Here is a 17,385-nt window from a genome sequence, read left to right as displayed (position 1 = left end):
GGGCTTTGAGAAACCTGGTATATTGGAAGATATTCCTGGCCATTATGATTAAAGGTCTCTTCCGACCCAAATTATTTAGTGTTTCTGTCTCTGTATTTTGGGCTGCATATAAAAAGAATCAGATGTAGCCTAAGAAAATTAAGGGCACAGTGTTTTGAAACCTATATCTTGCTGTATGCAAGTACTCTATTAGTCTTTTGTGGCTGAATAACTTAGTGAAAGATACTGTTAATACTCTGATTTGTTTAAACATGTCACTCTCTCAGCAGCAAAACTAATGGAACCTGATTTCTCATAGATTTGTCCATAAGAAGTCACCACATTTATTTTGCCACTTTACTGGGAACAGATACTCAGATTGGGTAGGCAACTGCTGCCAGATGTATTGCTTAACAATGAACATCTGCTGCCTTTTTACATAGAGATTCTATCTTAGATTTATCATTCACTACTCTTTTTCTAGCATTTGTTTTGAGAAATTAACTGCTTTTACTTTTTTAAAGACTTGAAATTCAGCAATATTTTAAATGCTATTAGGCTAAGTTGGTAGCATCAGTACTCCTTTCTACCACATACAGATACAAGATATACAAAACCAAGATGAAAATTCCCAGTAAACAGATTGAGACTTGCCATCAAGTAAGCTTATGTTGAAGATATTCTTTCCATACCTTATCTGTAAGTTAGACACATAAAATTCTGAGGTTTGGTATGTCTCATATCTATCTCCCTAGTTACCAAAGCTGAAGGTTTCCTTCTGTATTCCTTCTCCCCCCTCATCTCTGTTCTTCTAGGAATATTGGTGGGAACACTCCCATCAACTTAGAAGTACTTGGGAATCCATCTTGAATATATCCATTTTAGTTATTGAAACCTCACTTCTTTCTGTTAACAAAATCTTTGTAAAGTTTTGTTCACTTCTCTAGAACATAACATACATTTGGTGTACCTTAATTCTTACAAAGGAAAACCATTATGAAATGAGTTCTGTACCATGTAATGGAATATGTCCTCTTAGAGCCTTCCTGACTGGTCCTAATTTTTGCTACTGTATGAATTTTCTGAAAACTTTCAAGACTATGAATTTGCTTTAAAATTTTGTTATCAGAATGAATGGTTGATCTCTCATTTTTCTACATTAAAACAATTCACTACGAAAATAAAGAATAAGTTTGTGAAAGTCTGGCTTGCTGATTACAGGTAATATTTCAAGAATAGATACAATTTGATTGGAAATTGAATTGGTCCGTTCTGCTTGTTTTTTTATAGCCCAGACTTGTTCCTCACCTCCTCTTTATTCACCTAAAAAGCATGTGCTATCTACAGCATTTTTTCCAGATCATTGTTTTTTCTGTTGCTAGCAGGTATACAGAAGTATCCTGATGAAACTTCTAGGTAGAAAGTGCTTCCATAGGTTTACTAGTCTTGGCTGTGGTATCACCAGTGGGACTAAAAAAATGCTGTAAATTGAAAGCACTCATTTCTGTTTCAGTAAGAAACAGATATTTGATTTGGCAGGAGCTGATGTTTTTGTGTGTGTTGTGTCTCTTAAACTCTGATATTCGCCTCACTGAGATGGGAGGAAGTGATAATACTTTTGTGGCTGTTGTTCTATCTGAAGTGTTTCTGAAAGACAGCAAATATGAAGTGTCATTACATCACTTTTACATTTGTCTTCACCACAGGAAGTTAAAAAATTCTTTAGTAGAGTAAATATGTAAAAATTTAGATCAAATTTTCCAGGTCTGTCTGCAAATGCTAGTACAGCATGAAGCACAAAGACTCTTACCCCTGAGACTTTCTATATATAGAATCAATCAGTAAGAATATTTCTAGCAGAAAAAAAATTGTGCAAATACCTAATGATGGGAGCAGTTGGAAATCTGACCAGTCTTTCATGCTTTTTTTTCCACCTCAGAGAAGCTGAATGGAGTTAGGAGGTGAGAGAATAAAATGTTTGTTCCAGTAGGACATTTTAAATTGTTTTTAGTGTTAATTTTGGAAGCAGTAGCTCTAATTAAGATAAAGTACCTGTCTTAATGGAACAATGAAGAGAGCTCAGTATGCTATTAGACTTTGCACGGGTGATTAATGATCATACTTGGAAATTACTTTAGTTCCTGTAATGTTTTGATAATCTGCTCCAGTTTAAGTTCTGTAACTAGAGACGGTGATAATGATGAAGTTCACACAAGGTATTTATGCACAGGATCAGGCTGACTAACATGATGTACTTCAGGGACAGGAGGTTCTTTTTGGTCTATATTCTGTCCAGTTCTTGCAGTGAAGTATGAAAAGAAACGATTTTTCTCCCTCTGTGTCCTTCAGTTTTTGGAAAGAAAGTTGTTTGCTAATAGTAGATAGCTGTTACTGCCACTTTTTCGACAGTGAAGGCTTCTCCTGTTTCCAAAAAGCAGCTATTTTTAGCACTTCAGCAGGCAATTACAGGCGATTCCCATGCTTAGCTCCTCTAGTTTACATTTATTTGGATAAATAAAGGCTTCTAGTTTTATCCATTTTTAAGTCTGTCTGGATAAACAGAGTGTGCTAGTGTGCATGTGTGATACACAAACACTTGTAAACACAATACCATTCCAAGAGAAATACCCAGCACACACAAAGTAGTCTTCAAAAAGTTGCCTTTCTGATTCTGCTTTGAGAAAAAAAATACCAATTTCTAATCTAAATTCAGAGATTAGAGAAAAGAATGTAAAAAAGTATGATCTACCAGCCAAAGAGTAATATGAGAAATATGTGAAATTATATTAAAAGAACCTGATAATAACCCCATCAGTGGTTCCACTTCCCTGAATAGTTGATGTGAATTTTGGTAATTGTCTAGGTAGTAAGTGGTGGCATGGGATTGTTTGGGGTTTCTTCCCCTATTGTTTATTAAATAAGACATAAACACAGTTTCTGTGGATTAAAAAACAACAAACAAAATCCCAACAAACAAACATGAATGCTCTGTTCAAGATTTCTTACTTCACAGTTTAAATAAAGCAGCAATTGCAAGCAGCTTGTGCCCAAAATTTAAAGATGAGAAAACTGACTCAGGTGCAGTCAGACTCTGTTTCAAAGTTAAACAATTTGCCAGGTGAGCAGCATCGTACATGAGCCTAGCAGGGAATACCCCAGGAAATCAAAATGGCAAAGGGCAAAGAACTCTCACTGAAAAGTAAATAATGGAAACGGCTGACAATTCAAAGCTCCGAGTTCAGAAAGTCCTCTGTAGGATTGATATTAAGTATATGCCATTCCAGTGGAGTTAATGTAACTTTGAAGCAATTTGATATGTGATTTCTAAGCACAGAGGAATGAGGCATGTGCTGAGACTGAAGCATGCACTCAAGATTTTAGGTGACACAGGTTCAGCACAATCTTTTTGTTCCATTTTGGAAAGCTATTAGCACGATGGGATGTCTATGGTGAGAATTCCTGGCTGTGAACCCAGCACAAATAAGTGCTTTTCTCATCTGGAGGGGGCTGCTGCTTTGGGAAACTCAGAGCTTCAACAGCAGTAGGGAATTCAAACATAAAAAAATGCTCAAGCATGACAGTTCAGGTGAGATTGCAATGTCAGGTAAAAAGGTCACAAATTAGTGTCAACAGAAGGAATAAAGTAATTAATTGTTCAAGGACCTCTTAGGTTGTTTTATCCTGAGTGTGCTTATGAGAATGCCACTAATCGCAATGGATGTTACAACGTGTTAGGAACCGTTTGCTTTTAAGAAAATTGACAGCCGACCAGTCCAAGACTGATGGCAGTGTCCAGGGGTTGGTGACATTCGCCAGGGTCTCCTGAACACAACTTGGGAAGCCGAGGGATGGCTGTGGGGTATTTCCTGCTCGGAAACACCAGGGGCAGCATTTGCTGCGGATTGAGCGAGCGGGGCTCGCCGCGCAGCCCCGCAGCCGCTGCCTCTCGCCTCGGAAGGGAGAGATCACACGCAGACCGAACTGTCGAGATGCTGCTTGGCAAAAAGCGCATCTTAAACGTCTCAAGTTAAAATTTAAAAAAATATTCTTGGCTTGGGAAGATCACTCTCTGAGTTCTATGAAGTCTTGTAAGAGCGAGAGAGAATTCCTCCAGTTGTCTTGGTAGCTTCCGGAGCAGCACCATGGATTTCATATTCCCACAGCCACTTTGAAAAACAGATAAGCCATCATTTAAAACACTCTCATTTATTCTCCATGAGATTCGTGTGTTACTGTTGCACGTGTGTTCTGTGACTGACCCCCTTAAGCACAGTAATGACATCTGAGCTGTACAGAACAAATAAAAGCCCAAGCAAGGCCTGAAGCAAAGGTAACATTGTCTACTATTTTACAAACATTATAATTTCATTTTCCAGCTGTGCCAACCCACTGTTCTCAACAGATTCAAGCTACTGTTACATATCAAATAATAACCCACTCTTCCTCAGTTGTTCAAGGTTAAACAACAACAAAAAACGCTTTTCCTGTTAGCAATAATGCCTTCCTCTGAAGGCAGCACAGCCCCAAACCCTCTCCCACAGACCTTATCCCTCAGCAAAGTCCCAGAGCATTTGCTGAAACAAACATGGGGCTGGAGGCTCTGGCTGATGCTCACCAAGCCAGAACCTGGAAACCCACATCTTGCAATAAACCCTGATGTTTGTTGCTGCATGAAGGAGATGGGGGTCATGAAAGTGAGGGGTTTTATATTTCCCGTATGTCTAATGCTGCATACCTTTTATATTCGGGGGGATTTTCCAGGAATGTGTCACTTCATCACTGGCATTCAAAGTATTTATTTGCATGACCTTGGAAGGGGATAAAAACACCTGAGAGTGTTATTGTCAGTTCCTCCTCATCCTCAGCTTAATGGTCTCGGTATGCTGAGATGAAATTTGTGTATTTTTCTGACTGGACCTGTTGCAGAACTGAAAGAGATAATGCACCCATCTACTAAGGGCTGTACAGTCCCAAAAGACCTTGGAGGTTTTCCATCAGGGATGTGTCTCTGCATGCTTGGGGGCCATTTTTATTATTACCAGAGGTATTTGGGAATTTGGCTAATGCAGCCACAGTAGTACAACAGTATATTGCTTTAATAAAGCCGGCCAGCTCCCAGCTATTTCTGCATCCTCCTTTGCAGCTCACCTACACCAACACGCAGAACCTGACGGCTGCCAGTTGCAGCAAGGCCAGCTCGAGAGGCCAGATCTCGCAGTCTAAAATTGCCCTGCTCTAAATAGAGGAGCCGGGCGAGAGAAGCACTAAGCCTGCGGCTTTCCCGGGGAGGAACCACAGTGCAGGCGCTACGTGACTTGCCCCGGACACCCAAGAAGCTCCTGTCAGCGCCGGAGCTCCCATATCCCGAGCCTGACCTCGCGTCGTGCACTCGTCCCGTGCATGCGAGCGCCCTAGAACGCGCCGCCTGTTTTTATACCGTCTGTTCCAGAGAAATCCAGCTGGTAGAGGAGCGCAGCGCCGTGATTTATTTGAGAACTCCCTCGTACTCGCCTGAAGGCTCGCCGCCGGGGGAGGAAGGAGAGCGCGGGAGGCTGCGCTCCTCGGCAGCTGCTCCGCGCCCGGCCCGGCACCCAGGTAGAGGGCGAGGAGGGGAGCGGGGATTTCCTTGGCTTCCTCCCATGCTCGTACCTCCCGGGGAGCGGCAGCGGCAGCCCGACTCCCCTCGGCGGCCGCTGGGAGGCTCCGCGCCTCGCCCCGGCCTCGCGGGCGCCGCGTCCCCGGCCGCGCTGTGTGTCGGTGACACCCGCCTCCCGCCCCCGCTCCGCTCCGCGCTGCTCCGCGCCGCGCCGCGCCGCACGGAGGGGCCGCGGGCAGCTCCGGCACCGGCAGCGCCGACAGCGCTCCGCAAACACCCGCCCGCCGGCGCGGGCATGGAATATGCAAAAACACAAAGGAAAAGTGGCTGCTGGACTGTTCTGGGGGCAAAATGCTGGAAGTTTGTAAGTGCAACTCTCCGTTTGTAATTACTGTCTGAAGAGGGGCTGGGTTGCTTGTGTGGGGTTTCTTCCCCCCTCTTCCCCTTCTCCCCCCTCCTCCGTGCTTTTCTTGAAACTGTACTTGAAACTGTTCGATATCTGGGAGTAAAAGGGAAAGTACGCGAGAGGAGTTCTTTGCCTGTGTCCGTAGCTTGCTGCTTAATACTAAGCGGGGAGATGAGCACTGAAAGCAATACGGATTTATCCAGTGGCTGAATTATGTGAAGGCGAATCGTGGTTTGGAAGTCCACTGACTGACATTGTTCCGGACCGGGGGATCTGTCTCTGATTTTTAGAGGAACTACAGTTTAGCGGCAGACAGCCGGACACAGTCACCACGCCGCAGAGTGGCCAGCAACGAGCGGGCGAGAGAAGCGAGAAAGCACAAAGACTGAACTAACCCGACCCTCCTCCTCTTTCTCCTCCTTCCCCGGCTCTTTATTTGCACATTTACTAAAGACTTAAAAGAAAAAAAAAAAAAAAAAAAAAAAAAGAGAGAGAGAGAAACACCCCAACAAACCCACTCCAGCTAACCTACGAAGATTAGATTTTCGGTCCGCCGGGGGTTTCTCCGCGCCGCCGACCACGGCAATGCCTTAAATTTTCACTTCAAGGAATAACACCCCCCGCTCCCCCGAAATAAAATAAACCCAATAAACCTGCCAAGTCTCACTCATTCCCGACGGAGAGCTCCTTCGTCCAGGGATTCATTTTGAAGGCAGCGGCTCGCTTTACTTGGCTTTTTTTTTTTCCCCCGTTCTCTTCCCCCGGCGGAGCCCCGCCGTCCCCCCCTCACTGGGCGCCCCTCGGTCGGGGCTGCCCGGGCCCGACCCCCGCCCCTGCCGCCGGCCGATGCTGGCGCACCCCTAGCGACCCCCTCCCGCCCCCCGATCTGTCAACCCCCCGCGGGGCCGTCACCGCCCGGGGGCCGGGCGGGGGTGGGCTGGGGGCGCGGGGCTGACCGCCCTCCGCCCCGCCGCCAGCCCCCGGGCTCGGGCTCCCGCCGCTGCCCCCGCCTCCCCCCCCATCCCCCCCGCCCTCCTCCATGCGGCAGTGAGGACCGACCCATCCGGAGGGCCAGGACCGGCAGCCAGCAATGGGCGACACGGCTCCCCCCCAGGCCGCGGGGCTGGGGGCCGGGCTGCTGGGGGGGGGCCCGGCGGCGCCCCGGGTGCACAGCGCCATCGTGGAGCGGCTGCGGGCCCGCATCGCCGTCTGCCGCCAGCACCACCTCAGCTGCGAGGGGCGCTACGAGCGGGGCCGCGCCGAGAGCTCCGACCGCGAGCGGGAGAGCACCTTGCAGCTCCTCCACCTCGTGCAGCAGGGGCAGGGCGCCCGCAAGGCCGGCAAGCACCCCAAGGCGGCCGCCGCCCCCGCCGCCGCCGCTGCCGCCGGCGCGGCGCCCCCGGACTACCACCAGCACCTCCTCGGCAACGGCGGCATCAACGGGGAGCAGCCGGCGGGGGAGCAGCGCGCCTCGGCGCTCCTGGCGGTGAGTCACAGCGCCCGCTGCCGGCGGGGAGGCGCCGCGCCGAGCCCCCGCTCGCCCCGCGGGGCGCCCGCCCTGCCCGCGCCGTCCCGTGGGCCCGGCCGCGTCCGTGGGCTCGGCCCGCTGCGCCGCGGGGCGGGCCCTGCCAGGTGCGGGCCCCCGACGGCGTCGAGTGTGTGAGGGGCGGTGGGCGGGCGCCGAGCTCGGGGAGCTGAGGGCGTGTGTGTGTGTGTGCTCTTCGAAGGGATTTGGGACTGCTTGGGCGCTGCTTTGGGGGTTTTTACATCGTGCTGTGCACCTAAAAACGCGCCGCGCGCCTCTGCCGTGGCGCCTTGCCGAGGCGGTGACAGCGGCATCCCTGAGCAGGGCAGCGGCAGCCGACGCTGTCAGCGCGTCCCCGAGCGAGGGTCAAAAGTAGCGCTCGAGTATCACCCGCGTTCAGGATCGCTCCCCCTGCCCCGCTCCATCCCGTTCGCCAGGCCTTCAGGCACCTATTTCAGGTCGTTTCGCAGCCGTGCCCCTGGAGCTGGGGCAGTGCCTAAGCCCGGGCAGCGGGCACTGTCCGGAGCGGAGCGGAGCAGCTCCGAGCGCCGGCCTCGGCAGCGATGCCCAGGCTGTTACTGTCACCCCGAGGGTTTCGCGGAGCAGAGTTACGAGAGTTTTCCAGGCACTGCCGCTCTGTAAATGATACGCTGACCTTTTTCAACTGGAAATTGCTCTGAACATGTCAAGGAGGCGAAGCCTTGTCTCCTGTTACTTTATTACGAGCAGTCAGTGCACCACGCTTTTGAAGGCGTTTGCTCCGCTGTGCTGCCTCCCAACTCTTGATTCTCGGCACACATGCGAAACACTGAGAGGAGTGACTGCATCCTGATAGGCCCGCGGCTGCTATTCGAACAGCTGAAAATAGATCGCTCCCTCTGCTCCAGACATCAAACTTATCTTTCTTAGTGCCTGACGTATGCTAAAACGGGACCTTTGTGGTCGTTTCTCCCTCCTTACCCGTGCGGTGCGTGGATCGACGTTTGGGGCTGCGTTACTCAGCATCATTCGTGAGGGTGATGATGTAAGCGTTAAATGCGATAACATTGTGTCCGAGGGGAGTTTAGGCGCTTCCACCTGACTCAGTGTTCAGATTAAATCTCCCCACATTCCTCGTCACAATCAAGAAAGCCATTATCTTATTTTTCCAGTGTGTATTAATGTAATGCTTTGCACTTGCCATATGGGGGAAAAAAAAGGGCTTTTACCTAATAGTGTACGTCCCAGAAAAATTCACTTTCAGAAATCAGGCAACAGGCCTATGTGAGGGGGTTTTTTTTGTTTGTTTTGTTTGTTTGTTTTGAATATTTTTTTTGCTAGTTGTTACTATTATTATGAAATAGCTGGAGACAGCTGTTTGGAAATGCTAAATGAAACAACTCCCAAGAAAATACTGAAAGATTTTCATCTTTTAAGTGCAGAGAGGTTGTTCTTGTTTCTGAGATATCACTAATGGCTATTAGCCTGCTGCTTGCTGGAGATGCTATGCACAGCCCTCGCTCTATGTAGCATGTTGCATTACCTCCCAGAAAACTCCACACACACGTGACCTTGAGAAGCAAAAGGTCTGACAAAGTTCCCATCATTTTTGCACACCAGCCTTCGGTAATCATGCTGACAAGGTGTGTGACTTCAGTGAGCATGACATTTGGGGCCCTGAACCATGTTTTGACACCGAGTAAATGCTGGCTGATGGAACAGCATTGTTGTAAGGTGTCACTGCACATCCTCCCACTCTATGCTTGACACTGACATTTCCTCATTTGCTGCTCTGATTAGGAAACAGAGAAAGGCATTGGTTCAAAGTCACACCTCTGTGTTGTGGAGGTACAGCTTCTCCGTCCCAAGAGCTCCTTACAACACTGTTGCAAATATTAACAAGGAATAGCCAAAGACAGTGTCTGAGTGGGGTGAATTAAAGTGGCTGAGGGTCATGCGGCTTTGAGGTAGTACAGCTTTGTTTTTCCTGTTCTTGAAAATTCAGAGGGCAGGGCTGGACCAGGAAAGAACAGAGTCTTGCTTTTCCTCCAATATTCCAATTCCAGCAATAGCTGGAAAAGGAGTTATCCCTGTCGGTTATTCCAAGGGTACTAGAAGAGGAAGGACGAGGTAGACTAAGCCTGTTGTCCTGTGCATTGTAAATGGATGGGAAGAGAACAATCTCTAAGCAGAATTCATCCTCTCTGTAGTGATTCTCAAGAGGAAATCCAGTGCATGCCTTATATGTGCTATCCCTCTAATTCCAGATTTATTCCTTGCAGCAGACAGGGTGCTCAGGGTCCTGGAGCAAGGGGCAGCTCTGAGTTTTGTGACAGGTACAGCTCTAGCGCAGGGAAGTACAAGACAGGAGCACGGGTTCGAGTCTCACTCTGAGCATGTGAGACTGGACACACAACCGACTCCAAGGGGAATGTAAAGCTCCTTATGCCTTGCTGTAGATCCGCCAGTTTAAAAAAAACCCACAGCTCCACACAGATAAGTGCAAAGGCAGTCATAACTCTCGCTGGGGAGCTCTGGCTACCAGGACGCTCTTTTGTCTGCAAAACCCAGCTGGGTTGTTTCCTCTGCTTTGCAGGTCCCACTGCTCTTGTTACACATGTGCCTGCAGTGTTTAGTGGCACTGGATGGGTCATTTACACAGTTGGACTCAAAAGTAAATATTTGACACTTGGTAACATTTGAAACAATGTTTCCTTGAACGTATCAAAGAGCTTGAAGTGATTATCTGACATTGTTGGTACTATTATTTGATAATTATCTTTTCCCAGTGGGCAGTTTAGAACTGGCAGGAGAGTGAGTTTTTAGAGGAGTTTGGTTTGGCCTCAATTTAACAATGTTACTTTGATTTTTGAGAAAGTATCTTTAGCAACAGCATTTTCTAATTGCTGACTGGAGATCAGATTTTTTTAGCTGGACCAATGAATGTGGGCGTGTGTGAATGAGAGATTTATTCTTCGGGACGCAGCTAGGGAAGCTTTTGTACTTTCTGCCTTCATGCATTTCCCAAGAGCTGACATTTGTTTATTTATGTGGTGTTGTTACTTTTCGTGGTGCAGAGTGGAACAGATAAAATATTCTGTCTTCCTTTTATACATACATCTATATGTATGTATATGCCCTTCGGCACTTAGCTGTTTATACTATTTACGTTACATGTAAACAGTTAGCTCTGGAGGGCATTCCTCAATGCCTTAAGCACTGAACTGGTAATACTAAACTTCTTGCATTGCAGTTTCAAGTCTCTGGCAGCCGATTCATCCCATCGTCCTTCTGACACAGGCTGAGCACTGCTCATTTTGCTCTGTGACAGCTGGGAACTCTGTCTCATAGGCATTAGTGGATTATTCTCGCCAGGTCATTTCATTGCAGCCATCACCCCGGTGGCTCTGGGTGTGTTAAGAGATGTTTGTCATCAGTCACAGGTGACTTATTCTACTTTCACCCACCTCACAGTTGTGCTGGATTTATCATCATTACGAGAATTCATTTAAAATAGCAATTAAATACATTAATATTTTCTGTACTTGAAAAGTGACTGTAAAAGTGACCTGCTCCCCAGATATAGTCTGCAAGCAGGTGAAAAAAGAAAAGGGAAAACCATCCCATAAAAGTGATATATCCAAGGAAGAAGGGAATGTGTTAATTCCTCCTGCTTCCTAAATTTTCATCAACAGCTGTACAAATCTAGAAGAGTCAGTGGGCTTGTCCCAGTTCCCAGAGGACCTCAGTGAAAACCAGGGTTGCCTGTCTGGTACCAAGAGCCAAGACTGACTTGTAAAACCTCAATTTAGGCAGTTATTTTTTGTTTTTTGTGGAGATCCTGAATTAATTTCCTTAGGATTTTTTTTTTTTTTTTTTTTTTTTTTATGATCTACACTGTGTTTGCTGAGGCTTGGCCTCCTCTGTGCTAGTGTTAAAGATCCTTGAGTATTGTAAGAGGCACATTTGTACTCTGGTATCTTCGCCCAAGCTGACACTTATCCCCATCTCCCAAGTTCTTTGTTTTGTTTGCTGCTTGGCTGCCCTGGCACCCTGCAGAAATACCTGCATTTTTTGTGGATGCACATAACATTTGGAAATGCTCTGAAGCAAGCAGGATAAGGTGACCAGCTGTGGGGTGGAGTGACATTATGGTGTGGTGAGGACAGGTGGATTAAAGCGCAAATCATTCTGCAAAGCTAGAGTGCAGTCTTTTCACTGACACAAAGTTTGGTGCCAAAGCAATTCTGTTTGTGAGATAAAGGACTGCTCTCTGCTCCTTGGGCTTCTGCAGAAGCAAAGCTCTGTTCTGACAATCACAATTTATGTAGCTGAGTCAGGTAAAAGGAGTAAGTCACATTGCTTATGTGGGTGGAAAACATTGGTCTGCTATTATGGGCCCTCTGGCCTGCTGAGAGCCATTTGCTTTGGATGGACATGGGTGCCATTTTAAAATCTTTTTTCCCCTTAACTGTGAAAATATTTTCCAGACCAAGCTGCATAGAAGCTGTTTTTAATGAGGATTTCAACAAATGAATTTGTTAAATTTATGCTATTATGTAGGATCCTTTTCAGGCCTACCTCTCCCATCAAATCACTTGCACCCTTTAAAGCTTTTTCAGCTTTGAATACATTTAATGAAAGTCTTCTCCATTCTGAAACTGTTTAAGAGACTGTTTCCACCACCAAAGTTTCTGTAGGCAGTGAGCAGAGGAACACTGTCTCTGCCTGGACTTGATGTGCTCTCCAAGGCCAACCCGTGGGCTTATTAACATCCGTGGCTGTTATGGCATGTCCTCTGACAGAGTTCTTGCATCCCCTGCAGTACTCAAACTGAGTCCCTTTTCCGTAGCACCACAACAAAGGAAAGTGATATTCAGCTTCTGTTTGTTCTTCTTTGAAAAGTGGGACTCCAGCAAAAATGTGAGCTGTTCTGTGGGGAAATCTGAACCTTAGACAGGGATGTCTGAGTCAGAGAAGCTGTTTTGCCGTAACTTTGACTCACATCACTATTGGTACTTCTCCCCTCTCAAAGAGCACTCCCTGCAGAGGGAATATATGGGGTTCAGTGAGGTTGCAGTGACCAAAAAAAGCCCCAGCAGTTGGGTTAGTCAGCAGGTTAAGAAAGGCCACAGTGCCTCTCTTCCTAACTGCTGTCAGCAGTCCCTTCTACCAAGATATTGTCTTCAGAGGCCAGTTGTGGTCTGCTCTTCTTATTAAGTCTGCTGCCTTGTAGAACTGAAACTTCACCACTGTCTCACTACTGGAAAAGAATTGCTCCATCCAGGTCCTTTTGACAACTTTGGGAAGGGTAGTATCTCCACTGCTTCATTCATATTGCACTCTCGGTGTGGTGTAGGAGGAGCTGGAAGCTGGCAAGCTGCTGCAGCTAACAAAGCACTGGCATAGAGGTGCCACCTCTGCCAGAAAGTGTCTCTGTGGTCTTGCAAATGTCTCCTGCTGTGCCACTATTTCCCTTCTGTCCTTTAACTTTTCTGGTGGTGCAGTCTCACCAGCACACCTTGGGTTTTGGTGAAGGTTCAACTCCACATGTCAATGACCTGACACGATCATATCCTGGAGTTCAAGCAGGTGATTAAAGCAACCACTTATGTAACACCTTAGAGGGCATAAAATCAGCTGCATGGTGCCTACAAGAGCTTTGGCCACCTGGCTACTCTGAAGAGAAGAATCAGGTCTTTGCTCTTTGACCTCTCTCTGGTGTCTGCATGTCAGCATTCGCCTGTATGAATTCCCAGTGGTGGTACTCCCAGCAGGAGTAAGATGAGGCTGATGGGATTCTTGACAGGTCTGTATTTCCCACAAATCTTAATCACAGTCTGTAAACCTGAAAAAGGTCTTACCTATGTCATGCTGCTTCAGTTTGGAACAGCTTTCAGCAGTGAAAGAGGCAGTAGTCTTGGCTGCAGAAAAGAAGGAGCTGGTGCTGAGTGAGATTTGGATCCAATTTGGATCCAATTTAGATTCAACTTAGCAGTACTAAGATATAGATTTTTTTCTGTGCTTTTTTTCTTTTTTAAATAAAAGCATAAACTATTTATGCCCTAGATTACTATTAGAAAGGTTCCTATAGCTGCTATAGAGCCAACTTGTAAATTTGTTATACCTTGTCCAATTCTTCCAAAGTATTTTTAGATGCAGGTAATCAGTCCATATTTGTACTGTAGTGCCAACACTAGTACCTAAACCAAAATACCTGCAACTCTCAAGCAACTGCTTTTAGGGGAGCATGCTGTAAACTGAAATCTAACTGTTTCCACTTTGACTCTAGGATCTATTCAACAGATCACTCCTCTTATTTCATTTCCATAAACCACAGTTTCTTCTATGAAAGATACTATTTATCACTTCTGTAAAGGGAGTTGAGATGTGATAGTGAGTTTTATTGCTCAGAAGCCAAATTCATTATTGATGGAGCCTAAAACAGGAGTTTTGAATTTTTGCTTTGACAAAGGCTTGGAGAAGCTTCAAATCACCTTTTCAGAATTTGACCCACAGATCTGAGTATTGGAAATACAAACCTGAATGGGTCTTTTACATAATCACATGACTCCAAACCTAGGTTTTCATGGCACCATATTGCCAATATTCACAATAAAAGTGCAAGATTTGGCAGCGACCTTTGTTTTTAGCAGAGAAAAGTATTTTTTAAATATCTTTTCATATTCATTAATGTGTATGCTTTATGTTTTCTTGATTTACTTGCCCTGATTCTGCATCGGTATGTGTTCAAATTAATCTCCTATTAAGTCTTCCGTGTCCAAGTTTCATGTACTTGATGCTTCAGCTAACTGGGAGCAGAGTGGGACTGGAACTGAGAGTATATACACAAGTCATTAGGTCTCTCTGAGGCTGCAGCTGCTCCCCAGTGAAAGCAGGTGAGAGCCACCTTGCCCTGCATGTGTTGTCTCCCATCTGGTAGTAATGGAGGATGGTTCACATTTAGGGCTCAGGGTGAGAAAAACACTAAGAAATACTGCTTAATTGAATAATTTATGCAAAATTCCAATGCACTTACATAAAAATTATAATTTATTTTAGTTTTAATTTGAAAACACCCTCATGCCTGTGGTTTCACCTACAGGTGTTGGCATTTCCCTAAAGAAATTCCTTGTATTCAGAAATGGCTCCTGTAGCTATTTTTATCTATGTCACTCAGTTATAATTCTGATGTGCTTGCAAACCCAGCTGAATCAAGGTGGAGAGAAATTAGTACCAATTAGAAATCAATGTGAAAGTGCTTCTGTCAAGTGAGGATATAGATCGTGCAAACCCATTTACCTGCTGCCTGAGCCTGAAGCTGGCTAAAAGACTCGGTAAGATCCTGGACTGGCAGATGAAACCCCGAGAGCATTCATCATGGCCATTCTGTTTTGAAACAAAACATGCTATTGTGCAAGAGTCATCCTGGTGGTACCCTGGCTTTATGGTAGATCTCTGCAGCCACCTCCCTAGAGTAGGTGTTATACAAACACCCAGTGAGAATTGTGCCCTTCCCTGCGTAGCTCAGTGCCTCCAGAGACAAGATAGACAAAGAATGGAAGGAGCAACAGAAGCACAGAAAGGTCAAGTGTCTTGCCCAAGGCCAAACAGCGGGTCAGTGGCAGAGCTGGGAACGGAGCCCAGATTTCCTGACTCCTAGTCCAGCACTCTATTAATCATCTCTTTGCTTTGTGTTCCTGGCCTGTTACTGATCATAGGAAATGTGAGGATGACTTTCCGACAGCTTCAGAATTGCTTCTTACTTTTGGAAACTATTGATCATCACCATGTTATTGAGATAAAGAGGTCGTGTACTGGACTCTTGTACATGTATATGCACTAGCGGATTCAGAACTGAGTGTTCTGGGTATTGATTTCAATCCAGGACACTGAAAAGACATATTTCATAATCCCAAATATTTTTTCTAAGTCAAAATTTTAAAGTCTTTTTTTTCCCCTTCCATTATGTACAAAGTGGTTTGTTTTTATAGCATTACCCATCGCAGTTGAACTCCTATATTGGTGCTTGCCCTATAAATCAGTTGTAACAGTTATTTAATTAGCAGGGCTTTTCTTTTCAATGGAATTTACCCATGAAACAGTCAGAAAACCAGTAGGTCAACAGTCCTGAGACACTGGTGATCCTTACTTATTTTCATTCCTCACTGTAGGATGTATTCACTTTCCAAAGCCTTTCAATGGTTTATCTTGATCACAAAGTTAATTATACCTGTGAGATTACTTTTTTTCCCTCTGAAAAAATTTCACTTGAGGCAAAACTCTGGCTACTGTGGTAATGACTTACTGAGAGTCTCTTGTAAACAATAGTATAATCATTTTCTTATAGTCATGGCAACAGTGTTTAAGCAATGAGCTTACTGAACATAATGTGCACTGTCTCCACTGAATAGTATTATTGCAGCACTGAAGTGTATGCTGCTCATTTTCAGAAGACTCAGAGACATAAATTATTCAGCAAAATGACACTGCTTCAGAAAGCATCTCTGAAATCATTGCATTCTGTACTAGCCAAAGAAGGGCGTTCATTGGTGCTGACAGGGCTGTGTTTGGTTACTGCACAACAGTGGAGTCTTTGGTCCAGCCTTGCTCCCACGGCGTTTAAGGGTGTCTGTCTCAAACCACTTGAGGACTGTGCTGCCTTTTGGCAGGGTTGTGCTTCTCCTGGTAATGTTTGCTGCTGTGGAGGGCAGAATGGATCAGGAGGATGCATCCTGCACGTATCCATGGTGTGAGAGGTGGCGACTAGGTGCAGAAGGAAGAATTTGGTTTAACAAACAGGACGTTTACTCAATCCCTTCCCTGGCTCAGAGGATCACCTGGATGCCTACTCAGTAGATTGGGGAGACACTTTGGAGACTGGGTGACTTCATGGGTAGCTTCAGAGTTGAACCCCAAGACAAGAAGCTACCCCTGATTTTTCTGTTTATTTTGTTTTTGTATCTCCCTTGTTCAAATATCTAGACTTGAAGGAAAGACCTTGTTGGCAACAGTTGTTGTTCTGGGATGAGTCATTCCACCAGATTTTAGAAATACCACCTCAGTGACAGTTGGCAAAAATGCTGCATGGGCTGTTCAGTTTATGTTTTTCACTTTGGAAAATCAGACCATTTATTTAGGGTTCTGTTGCTTTAGAAACCGTCTTCAGGTTCCTTGCCTTGCCTTGCCTTGCCTTCCCCTCACTCTTTTTTCCTTTTTTTTCCCTTTTCCTCATTGTTACAGCAGCTCAACATCTGCATTTTTAGTCCTGATTATGATCTGATTTGCCCTTCCTGAAACTGCCTATGAGAAATACTGTGGATGTGGCACTGTGAAATACCAGCCAAATGTGGGATCAGGCCTTTTATTTCTGATCATTATGCTAGTTTATAAACAATTATTTTGTTTTCCAAAGAAATGCATTCTCTCTACTTCTCTGAAAGCTTTTGGTTCGACATCCTTCCAAGCTAGATAGACTTGGTGTTCAGCAGGCGGCCGCTTACCTCCATGGCCGAGTTCCCGGAAACACTTATGCGTGTGCTTAATTGTGCACACATGGGTAATCGCACTGAAATCAAGATGTGTCGAATTAAGCAAGTCAAGAAATATTTGCAGGGTTTGGTCTTTGTTCAACAAACAGGCCTCAGCCTGGCTGAAGTCCACGGCATGCTACAAAAAGAATCCAAATTCACAAATAAGTAGTGTATTAATTATCGATTGACTTGTTTCCTTAAACCAGTTGATTCTGAACTTTTAAAAACTACTTGCCATTTTTCCTGCAAATCCAACTGCCCTTCCTTTCACACTCATTTTTCCTCCTCACTGCTCAACTCCCAACAGACCTGAGCTGCCAGCCACATGATCCTCTTTTATAACAATTTGAGTTCTGACGTTTCTTTT

The 17,385-nt window shown here is 45.6% G+C and overlaps 1 protein-coding gene and 1 long non-coding RNA gene across 2 annotated transcripts in view; both read left to right on the top strand.

The window, feature by feature from the left end:
• The first annotated feature begins 5,792 nt into the window (after positions 1-5,792).
• On the top strand, positions 5,793-6,651 carry LOC134415160 (uncharacterized). The gene is made up of 2 exons (XR_010026948.1): positions 5,793-5,939; positions 6,127-6,651. It is a non-coding gene; the product is annotated as an uncharacterized LOC134415160 (long non-coding RNA).
• Positions 6,652-7,071: 420 nt separating this feature from the next.
• The window catches only part of MAML2 (mastermind like transcriptional coactivator 2), a 209,449-nt gene continuing 199,135 nt past the window's right edge, over positions 7,072-17,385 (top strand). Inside the window, exon 1 of the mRNA XM_063148893.1 lies at positions 7,072-7,467. Within this exon, the coding sequence (XP_063004963.1) occupies positions 7,072-7,467 (396 nt within the window). The remainder of the gene's footprint in view (positions 7,468-17,385) is intronic.

This window comes from Melospiza melodia, chromosome 2 (genome assembly GCF_035770615.1).
Source record: "Melospiza melodia melodia isolate bMelMel2 chromosome 2, bMelMel2.pri, whole genome shotgun sequence".
NCBI classification, from domain to species: domain Eukaryota; kingdom Metazoa; phylum Chordata; class Aves; order Passeriformes; family Passerellidae; genus Melospiza; species Melospiza melodia.
The sequence above is the reverse complement of the archived record's forward strand: the minus strand, read 5'-3'. Positions and strand labels throughout refer to the sequence as shown.